Source organism: Atractosteus spatula, chromosome 1, assembly GCF_055471065.1.
Source record: "Atractosteus spatula isolate fAtrSpa1 chromosome 1, fAtrSpa1.hap1, whole genome shotgun sequence".
Taxonomy (NCBI): domain Eukaryota; kingdom Metazoa; phylum Chordata; class Actinopteri; order Semionotiformes; family Lepisosteidae; genus Atractosteus; species Atractosteus spatula.
The window spans coordinates 20096763-20108866 of NC_142706.1; the positions used below are offsets into that span (position 1 = coordinate 20096763).

At 35.3% G+C, this 12104-nt stretch overlaps 1 protein-coding gene across 4 annotated transcripts in view; it reads right to left on the reverse strand.

The window, feature by feature from the left end:
- Window positions 1–12104, reverse strand: part of corin (corin, serine peptidase) — a 69770-nt gene that overhangs the window by 38711 nt on the left and 18955 nt on the right. For all 4 annotated transcript variants that reach the window (XM_088924040.1, XM_088924202.1, XM_088924118.1 and 1 more), the window contains exons 4-5: window positions 8376–8586; window positions 3671–3843 (exon numbers count right to left, since the gene is read on the reverse strand). In XM_088924040.1, coding sequence (XP_088780166.1) covers window positions 3671–3843; window positions 8376–8586 — 384 coding nt within the window. The remainder of the gene's footprint in view (window positions 1–3670; window positions 3844–8375; window positions 8587–12104) is intronic.

Here is a 12104-nt window from a genome sequence, read left to right on the forward strand (position 1 = left end):
GATATTGAATATCAGCAAAATCAGTCTACTTCAAAAGTCAGACATTTTCTCTAAGAATATGATCAATCTTGTTAACATATTTAGAAATAAACCCATTAACCTAAAATGCATACCTAAATATAATAATACCCCCCCCCCCCCCCAAAATTGTATGGTCCATTTACAAAATAGTGTTTCTTTGCTAATCAAACAATTGAGAGATACTGTTAATTTTACCATATTCTTTGTGTAAAGAAACACTTGAACTACCAAGAGCAAATATTATGGAACATGCAGCGTTCATTTGTTTTAATTGAATTTGTTGCTGTAAGAATATACACAGTAAGTGGAAAAAATGGAAAAACTTCAGTGAATGAGGGACACCATGTATATTGAAAGCAATAATGCTTAGGGTCATTTAAAATTAGCCTGGGCAATCGACTTCTCTGCTGACATCTCAATACTGGCAGGATGAAAAGACTGACCTTCATTTTTTTTTATCAGGACTTCCTCAGACTTTTAAGGCTAGTCTGCAGCACATCATGAACGGATACTCTGCTTATGATGAAAAGACTAATTGAAGACCTGCTCTTTAAAGTAATACAGTATATCAACTCCTGATATGTGCACCTCACAAATAGACTTCACACAGCCCATCGTATTATCAGTCTGTTCAATCTATTTAAAAAAAGGCAAGCATGAAATAGTTCTCCTTTACCTAGGTCAAATAATACTTACTGTATATTACTTAAACCATCACGGCAGAATAAACGTTAAGGTAATTAAGGTAATTCCAAAAAAAGGAAGGAATATTCTTAGCTTAAACCACATATTGCATCCATCAACTCATCTAAAGAGTTTACAATGATTAAAATTACATGTTTTATTCTACAACCACCATAGTGTTGTTTAGGTAAATGGAATGCTAAACATAAGATTTACTTTCATTTTACTTTCAGTAATTCCATCACAATTTATAAAACACATTTTTTCCTAATCATTGATCTTTCCTAATCCAGAGAGTACTCTAAGCATAATTTGCCTGGACAATCGAATTGCCTGCTGGCATCTTCATTCTGACAGGATGAATAGATTTTATAGTATCTTGGATTGATTTCCTTTCATTTTTAGCTTTTTCCTGTGTACTAGAAAAGGAACCACTGAATATGTGATATGGAACAGCAATCCAGTAGTTTCTTCTACTTCAAAAAGACAGCAATGTAAAAAATAAAAAATACACACATTATCATAAAGATCAGTTATATTTTATGAAGGGCAATGTATAGGAAGTTGTAAAATATCACCTGTTCATAAAGTTCTTTACAACCTGGCCAAAACACAGGACCAAATTGAATTTTCTTTGTTCTGTTATAATTAATGGCAGAATCTACAGTATATGTATCTATTCAAAGATCAACTATCAGCATTAAGAAAAATATAGAGTTGAGGTGTTACAACTAAGCAAGTTTTTATTTCTTCAGCTCATGTCTTAACATGTGTACACACATGTAGAAGTAGTTCACTAGTTTGTGTAGACTGTGTCCAAGAGGCTGCTGTCTCTCTGATGTCAAATCCAGAGAAATACAAATTAGAGATGATTTTATCACATCACATCTTCGGAAAAAAGGTATTTCTGTAAGAGCTCTTAGAAGTAGAAGTCATCTTAACACAATATTTATAGACATGCTGTAATTTTTTGTCAAGTCTCTGGTTAGTATTTCAATGAACAACAGGGCAGGCAGCATTTGCATATACTGTACAGCAATATATCTTTCCAAGAACTTGCTGTCATATCAATATTATTGTCTTTACAATGTATAAAAAACAAAAATTCAAGGGAGAAATTGATTCAAGAACTTGTTTTAGAATCAGTGACTGGAATACCTTCAACACATGCTTTACAAATCTCAGTACTTAAACTTTGGCTACAAATAATATATTTAAATAACAGATGAAGCCACTAAGCTATTGATGATTCTGAAGAATCATTTATTTTTTTATGATGCATGGAATGAAATTTAGTATTTACAATTCCAATTTATGTGGGTCTGTCACTATTGGAACCTTATACAATCAAACCTTCATGTACTCCGAGTTTCAGTTGTCTTAAAATTGATGTGTGCTTATTCAACAGTAGTGTTCAACAATCTTATTAACCAATGAAATCCAATACGCTCTTGTCTCATTTTCAGGCATGCATTAATGACAGTCTGTCAACTCCCTTGTGTGCATGTCCACATTTTACAAAGGCAAGTGTGTCACTAAAGTACATATTCGGCTTGGAAGCACATTTCAAATTGTAATTATAACAAGTGCTTAGAAGGGTGCTGCAAATTAGTGCCATCCATCCTTTTGCATTTAAAAAACACACTCAAAGAATATCAACAAATGTAAAGGCCAGGGAAAACCTTTAGAAACGTCTTAAGTTGCAGGTACTGACCCTGGTATTCAGGTCACATTGTGCAGAACAGATATTCCAACATTCCTCAGGTCAATGGAAAAAACCCTCAAACATTGCAGTAAATTGGAAACAGGGGTTGTAATTACTCATTGTAAAAGTAGTGCCCTTCCACAAAAAAGGATAACAAATTCCCCACACATGTTGTGGCAGCCAGGTGCCTGGAATACTTGTAAAAACAACTTGGTGAGTTTTTGGGACTAATTACTGTACCAACCAAACCAAACAAAAAGCTAGTATACTATGACTCTGGCTGCTTCTCAATGATAGTAAGCAAGCACGTTGTGAATAAAACTTTGCATACCTATAAAGTCAAAGTTTAGCAGCCCTTAACTACAATTGAATTTAATTTCAGTACTTTTTCTGAGTTGGCCATTTTGGAAAAGCACCTGAAGGAAGCCACTCTCAATATGTAGGCTTTTCATATGAGCCTCGTGAGATTTTTATTTGTTCTTCTTTTTAGAATGATGTTCACAGAACGATGCAGATTTAGGAGCTGGTGATGATCACATCTACAGTACATTCATTAGGTTCCTAGGCAAAGGAATGACAAAATTATATGTTCGGGATACTTTCTGGAAAGGCCAGAGAGTGTGAAAGCATGACGCACACTGTGGAGGAGGTCTGTATGACATTAAATTGGGGCTTCCAGAAACTATGAGTCTGACAAACCTCCCGAGAAATCAAACAACTGTTGATCCTACAGCAAAGACCATTTTGTTCAGCTTCTACCTGTTGCCTCATGAATGAAAGTATAATCCCAAAAAATACATCCAGCCTACTTCAAGTGTGTGTCAGGAAGTGTACTGCAAGAGTTAAGTGAAGCTTACTTTTTTCTAAGGAATGGATTTAATTAGGAAGGGCAAGCTACAGAAGGCAAAAAACCCTTTTTAGAAAACCACCATCTATTAACACAGACGCTCCCTGCCATTTTTGCATAGACAGTATTCATGTCATCATTGACAACTGCAAAAACTAAATGAAAATAAAAAATAGTGAATATTACAAATTAAATAAATTAAATATTCTAACCTGCTACAGCAGGTGAACCTATTGTCACCCTCAGTTTGAAACTATGTGATTTATTAATTTAGAAAATTAGTTTAGAAAATAATGTTTATTATACCATACTCATTTATCAGCATAGAGTTTTTGAAGACCTATTTATCTTAGTAAGTAATGATGCATTTAAATATAAATACACCCTTGAGGATGAAGAGGGAAAACACTTACCTTTTGTTTGCTTAGGACTGTAGCAGATCGGAGCACTATCATCCATGCTGGTGCTGTTTTTGAACTGGGAGCACCTGAGGAAGTCTGGCCAGGAGGCGTTGAAAGTCTGCAGAACAGGCTCACAGCCCTCCCTTGCCGCCTCACAGAATGACATACAGGGGAATATCAGCCTCCTTTGGGGAAGAAAGAGCAGGGCAGCATGATTTATTAGTTTGACAGACACTTTCATGGATAGCAACTTACATTTGCACCATTAATTCAACGACTATGCCACAAGGTAACATTAATACAACTATTTATTTTAACAAAGCCATCTGACTGAAGTACTCAAGGGTATAAAAGCAGTTCCTCACCTGGCATTTCAAACCCACAAACTTCCAGATATGAGCTGAGAGCTCCATAGCCCTGTTGCCTCAGTTATCAGCAAAAGTAAAACCAAAAAAGTAAAATCATTCAACACAACATTTCACTTTATGGATACTGATAGTCTCTCATGACAGCCACAGCTGGCAAACACTTAGAACGCTCTTCCGTCACAATGAGCATGTCCCTTTCTAGGGGAGGATTCAGTCACCAGGATTAATTATCCCACCCATGACTTTTAAACAATCTTGGAATTGTTTCAGTGATTAATTGCGACAACCATTATTAAGCCTCTTTATGAGTCTTTATCAGGCATTACTTGAATTAAATCTGTCCCTCAAAGGTAAATTGCAGCCTTCAGAGAACGAGTGCTAAACACAAGGACAGAGTTCAATAAAAGAACCCAGTGGATGTCTTCAGAAACAACAGTAAAATAGGAACCGGAGGACACAAGCAGAAACTGTGTGAAAGTGCAGCGAAAACTGAGAACAAGAGGTACCTCTTTATATAAAAGGTTTGGGAACTATCACACAATTTACCTAACCATGTTGTTGAAGATGACACCCTGGCTTTAATCAAGAAACATTTGGATGACATCCTTTAATCAATTCGTTACTAAGCACCAAATAAGCTTAATAAAATTAATGGCCTCCACTCATTTATACTTTCCTGTGTTCTTAAGACATATATTTAATCTTTTGAATTTATTATTATGAAACCCTTTTAAGAATGGAACTTAGTTAAAAATTTTCCAATATATTTTCCTAATTTTGACGTCTTTAATATAACACCATACAGTGGAGTTTGTCATTGATCACCTAGGCAGGGATCAAATTTAGTTCTCTTGGCCACTGTCCAAGAACTCAGTCAGCTCATGTCTTAGATTCTGTGTCTATACTGAGTCAGCGGTGTCGTTTTGCAGAAATGGCAACATTACATGCTGAAGTTTAAGAAGACGGAAGTAAGGAAGTCCAATAACCAACTGCTGGATCTGATGCCACCACATTTCCTTCAGGATCAGGACCCCATATTTATGCCAATCCAGCCATTTTCTATCTGCCTGGTTCGATACAAGGTCATAGTGGAGCCGAATCCTATCCCAGCAAGCAACGCACACAAGGTAGGACACCACACTGGCAGTCCTTCTCAAGGCACACATGAACTAAATATGCACATACTCACACTAGGGCCAGTTCTCCAAGAAGCCAATTAACCTACAACCATGTCTTTGGACTGTGGGAGTAAACCGGAGCACCCATAGGAAACCCTCGCAAACACAGAGAGAACATGCTGTGAAAACTCCACGAGCTACGCTACCCACTGCGCCATTGTGCTTCCCTATTTACAGTATATCATTTGTTTTGGGGTAAATGTATGAATGGTGAAATAAGCCCTCTGTGCTTCTTTTTATCTCTGTCTCTTCTCAGTATTTGCTTGTACTCAGTCAGTGGTGCAGTCAGCATAGAGACCTTTCTTTATGTTACATATGCATTCTTCTCCCGACATAAAGCAGGAGTTTCTAATCCATACATCTGAATCAGAAAATAACCCATTCACCTCTGAATTAAAAGTTCAAAATTAGGGTGACATAATAAATAAATCTTATATTCGCTATAGCCACTCATAATTGGGTATACAATATCAAAGTTACATAATTACATAATTGTTGCTTTTAATGCTTGTAATTTGACCCAATGAGATAAACATCAATGCTTTTCAAACAAAAAAAGTTGAAGATGTACGAGGCAAATTAGGGGCAAAGAAGAAGATGTACCGTAGCTCTGAAGTGTATTTCTAAACTGTAATGTGGCCAAAAATGTTTGCAATATTGCACTAAGTGATGACTGAATGACAGAAAGCAGACATACAGTAACTGATCTCACATTTTAAAGAGGGTCTTAAAGAGGCATAAGAAAGCTTGTTATGACAGATGGACTACAAAAACACCATGATTTTAACAGGTGGTAACCTGTAGTGTTACACCTGTTTCACTAAGAAAACTCTTCTTCCACTGCAAGAGCCAAGGGATACTGCTTTTATAAAGATTAATGGGGTTTTGGCCAATTACCTGGGTATACTAAAGTTTCAATAAAAACAATTAAACTCACATTTTCCTAACCTCATCAAATTCTTACCATTAGAAATGGTCTTTTAGTTGGCCTCAAAAAATCAAAACAAAAAGTCTTAAACTAAAGCTCAGAGTTTTAAAACATTGATGAAAACAAACAGAGTGGTTCATGACCGAAAGCAACTGAATTTCGCAAAATGTTTTGCATCAAAACATACCTGGTTTCAACATACGTAGAAAACATAAGAAGTTTCTAATATCGAATTGAAATGGCAGCCCATGTTGTTTCTAATATTTGTCAGTTTTGGTTTGGCTGCTTCATCTACACAGGCCCATAGCTTGAAAGTAAATGCATGTTGTTGACTACTTTTATTATGAAATAAAAAAAAAATTAGATAAAGCAAAAGTACAGAAAATGTTAGTGTAATTGCGTCTGTGAGTGGAATGTTAAGAACAATATGAAATAAGATTCCAGGTTTCTCAGGACATAAAGATGTGGTTCTCTTTAAATACAGTAAACAATTAAATAATGCTTTTTATATTTTATTATATTGTTATTTAACTACAAGGCCCACTTTAGATTAATATCAAAATAATTAAATTGTTTGCAGTTGTGCATTTGAAGCCATACATGACTAACTTCAAGTAATTGTTTAATCCCTTCATTAGTGCTTGGAATGATTGAAAACCAGCCATCCACTGGAGCTTGTAAAGGATAAGCTAAACACTAAGGAAAAGCTAAGCACTGTAAAATGCATTTGAAGTTCTCTCTGATCTGCTCAGCTGCTACATTTTATTGTTCTCCTAATATAATGTTTGAAAGATTTAACAGATTGTTTAGCTCTAATAATCAGTTAGAAAAAGTCTTAAGAGCTTTCCAAACTTTCTGATTTCACACATCAATTGATGGAATTTCTGAAAGAAAATTCCAGAAGAGTGGTTCAGTCCAGCTGTCTAGAACATGGTCTTCATGTTTCTTCCTACAGTCCCTATTTGAAACTAGGTCTCTGTACTTCACATACGGACCTGATTTACACTTTGATACAAGGCAAATTTGACACAAGGCAAATGAAATACCTCACTGGTTCAATTATGCAAATTATTATTAACTAGTTTTTAATCGTTTAATGTCCACAATGCAACGGAAAACACAAAGCACCGTGAACATCACATTTTTAATTCACCGCTTCACAATCGGAGGTTAAGCGACTTTCAGAATTATCATACAACCTTTATGTTGAACACAATCACAGATATGAATGCTGGCTCCTTATACAGTATATTAAATTAGTTTTCCATAAAACAGTCCAAGGGTGAATGAATTAATTAAGATTAAAATATATAACTGAGAAGTGAAAAACAGTTTGATGTATTCTGCATGATTACATCAAACAACACCTTGTTATAAAACATTCTTGTGTGACTTCATTACTGGAAAATGTCAACTGCACAATTAAGTCAGTTCATGCTAGCTCTTCTGTTTGCTCTACATTGAACTATGATGATTGTGATAACATCATACTGTGCAAGTGCCAATGGCCCAATCTTCAAATATTGATTCCACCAGGTTACTCGGTTTCTGTCTACTGTTCTTGACAGTGTAATGTCTGTGCAAATGTAGTTGAAGTATAAAAGAATGCTTAAACATGTCATTTGCATCAGATGCAATCATTTATCTTATGATTTATAAAGAATTTCCCAATATTTATATACTGTAGCATGGAGGATTGTGATCAGACACAGTGATATACTGTACAAAGAAGGAACCTTTAATGCCCTTTTCATGTACAGAAAGGGCTACTTCCAAACCCAACAGGTAAACTAAAAACAAAAGAAAAAGACACGCAGGATAGTCTCTCGAGCTACTGGTTATTTGTGGTGCAAACACAGCACTGTTCACTGCTTCTTTTCTTTTCTCTCCTTCATTACCCTGGAAACCTAACACTTCTCTTGAACAAATAACAACCCGAAGCCCCAGTGTGTTTCCCTGCCAAACATCTGGTGAGAAAACAACGGCTGCTACCATATTTTATTTTCAGATCTGCTAACATTTCAAGCAAAGGCTCTTTTTTATTTCTACCCCAAAGGCGGTCATGTTAAGAACTGAAGATCCGGTTAAACTGTTTTGGGGGCTACACAACATCACTCAGAATTTTCCCTTATGACAGTTCTAATCAGCAAGGAGTCAAAAGATCAAAGTTGAAACCTGGGACAAACATGGTGGTCAGTGAGTGTCGCATGCTGTGATCTCTGAAGTGTCTGGCCCTCCCATACCTTTCATCGCCTTCTCCGGCGCATTCAGGAAGAGCGAGGCTGCAGCCAAAGAGCATGATATGGCGGTAGCAGCTGAGGCGGTTCAAGGAGCTGAAGAACTTGAGGAACATCTCCACTTCAATGCTCCGCACAATGGAGCTGCGGGACGACAGGCTGGTTTGATTGTAGGGTAAAATATGGCACTGGCTTACGTTGATATTAATGCAGGGACCTGAAAGAATCAAGAAAAAGAAAAGCCCGGGTAGGATGCAAAAGGTCAGGTTTTTGTACATTTCCCAAGGGGTTACTGTGATACAAACCTAGAATATTTGTTATCAGACATAAACATTAGCAGCGGTAAGTAATTGTAAAATGGTATGGTAATTGAATGGATGGTATTAAAACTGTTCAATGAAGGTAAAATATGGCATACCTAGATGACACTGTACGATTTGTAAGAAAAAACAAAGTAAATGCACAGTATACAGTAAAACCATAGGAATGCTGAGGAAACAGCTTGAACATTTACCATAGTAAACAATTTTAAGCATTAAAGTGAGCAATCGACCAAATAGTCTGCAATTGCCCATGTTTTACGTTCACTAACAACAAATTTTAAGAAAGACAAAATGTTATATAAATAGATTCTGATTAAAATTTAAATCAAAATCAATAACTCTTCTCATGAATGTAGAATATATTAATGGAGATTCTAAAGGCAGAAATGTTTTTTTCTAGTGCAACACCCATTTGACACTGTCCAATCGCTTTTAACTGTGATCTACAGGATGATGAAACCCTGTACTAACCTATACAAGCTCATGATCACACGTATCCATTCATGAAAAACACTAATTTCACTGGAAGCCTCACACCTGACACCTGCAGACTAACTTGAAAGGCAAGGGTAACAAAAAGGAAAACCAGCCAATGAGTTATTTTAAATGTACAGGATGAAACCAAATGCTAAAATGTACAGTATTAGTTTTAATAGAAAAGAGACAACACCAACAATAACAAACATTCTAGCAAGGTGAAACTAATAAACTATTTTAAACTAATTTCTTTTATTTTTTCTTCTGAAAGAGGTTGACGTCTTTTACCATTTTTAGGATGTGGTGCACAGTGTGCAGAAAAGAGTGAATAAATCTCATCTCGTTATTTTTAACCCAGAAACGTTTATATAAGGCTGTTTTGACTCTCACTACTCAATTTGTTTAAGACAAATTGCATCATATAATGTTTGTGAGTCCTAATTTGAAAGATTTAATGAATGTTGCAATATCCTTTTCTGGAATTTTCTATTTAAGTCCTAAGCTTGACATAATTAAGTGAGAAAGCACTAGCTGGGCTTAAGACCATTACAAACTCATTCTGTTTACGACACTGCTATAAACATTTCTTCACAGCAGGGGTTGTTATCGCCATCCGATTCAAATATCTTCCTGTGTACGGATGTGTGTCTTAAATTTGCTATGAAACCGATCTCTCTTAATGGATTGAAGGGTGGCAGTCATGAGATATAATAATTGTATCAACAGCTTAATTGGATCATTATGAGAGAAGGGAAAACTATCTTGTTGATATATGGAATGGGATATGGTTGCCAATGTTATTAGTTGAAATGAGTCTTTGCATTCTAAATGTGTAATCTTAAGCCCAAAACGCTTTTTGTTATCATACTCAATGGCTGTTATTTGTTCTGGTGCAATGCTTCTGTACTGATAAGTTTGATATTTTATATTACTGTATAGAATGGAATGGGATTGTTGTAATGGTCTTTTCATTTGAAATTGATATTGTCTAGTGAGAGGCGTGATTCCTTAAATTCAACCTTGTCAAACTGATTCTCTTCCACAGTGCAAGAGAGCTTCAGATAATGTGTTCAAGCATCCATTAGAAAGTTGCTAAGCATAGGAGCGCAAAGCAGGCCCAAGAACACTTGACTATGACCAAGGAAGGAAGGGACAACTTAGAATAGCCAAGTAAAACTTACCAGCATGCCTTTTGTGTTGGGCTGCGAGGAGATAATATACTGTATATGTAAGGACTAGGCCCTCAAACAGCTTTGAAACAAGCTTTTACTTAAGGGAATGTTAATAATGAACTTTCTTCCTCTGGCATCTCAAAATCATCATTTTATTTAGACAATACTGTTATTTAAAGGGGATGATGTGAATTGCATCAAACATTAAGGGTCAATTAACTAAGGATTCAAAAACAAAAGAGTTCAGTTTCATGTAGATGTAGGACGTGTTGAAAAATTTGGCTCTTTTTATTTCATAATTTGTAATTTTTATCCTTATTTTGGAGCCTGATTGTTTGCATGTAAAATTAGAAACAATTTTACAAATGGTAACAGGAGAAACATGAGAGTCACTAACAGGACTAACAGGAATTGTTTCCAAAGCTCCAAACAGCCTTATCACACAGAGAGGTGTTGACATGAAGCCAGTATTAAAGTTTTTTTTTTTGCCGTGTGCTGGAATTTAACAGTTATTCTGACATTCGAATCCTTTACAAAATAAAATGGTATAACTGCAACAGGATTAATGTACTTAGCAAATCTAAAAGAACACATGAAGTCTGGGGCCACTGCTGGAGAAGGAGGAGCTGCAACAGTGTGTTTGTCTTGTATCATATTGCTAAGAGAAAGGCTTCATGGCTGAAACGTGTTTCTTTTCTTCTCTTTTTAGCATGGAATAAACCTTTAATTATATTTTACGATTAACTATTCCATTACCTCTGGCTTGAATTTTCTGCCCATTCTCTTTTAATTTATACTTTTTTTATTCTAAAGCAAATAATTTATCAAGATATTCACAGATAAAAAGTGTAAAATATTACAAAGCACATATTTTCAGTCAAAGCAGCCTTGTTTAACTTTGAAGTAAAAAAAAACAGTTATTAACAACGTTCTGTTCTTAATTATTCTGTGCCTGTTCACATCTTGTAATATTACCTGCTGATTTGGACTGGTTAATTTATTGTCTTAAAGAATCCAGGCAACCGCACACTTAACAGTAATGCATTTTGATTGAAATATTTCTGACAAAAACCAAGCATAATTAGTAAATCTGCAGAGTAATAAATCCTGTATTTTACAAATCATGTACATCTATTAATTCAGCACACTTTGATTTGTACATTTCATAGGGTAAATTGGAATTTTATTTACAACAGGAACATTGTGTATATCATATTATACAGTATATATTTTGTAAGTGGAAGGTCTTCCACCTTTTTCATTTGCTGATTTTTAAAAACATAGGGTTTAAAAACACAGGGCAAATCTGTTCAAGATCTTATGTTATGAATATTTTTCCCCAAGATGGGGTCAAATGCAAATGTCACAGTAATTTCAGAAAGAAAGACAGTCTTTTGAATAGATGATAGTAGACACTCATTAACAGAGAAAACTTTTTTCATTGTGTTTCAAAACCTAGGGCTGTAAACACAAACTGAATCATGAGTACTTCTAAATATTTAATGATTTTTTTATTTTATACAGGTGTTTAAAAGTGTTAGATGTTTTAAAGTTAATTTCACATTTCTTTAATACATTTTACAGAACTACAAATGTTGATTTAAAAATACTCACTGACACTATTTTTATTCACTGTTGGATGTTATCTAAACAACACTTCCACTTGGATTCAAGTAAAGGCACTCACTACTGTATGTGAGTACCTGATGTGTGAGTCTTTTTAAAGAGCACAAACCACTATTGACAGCAGAAGCCTCTTATAA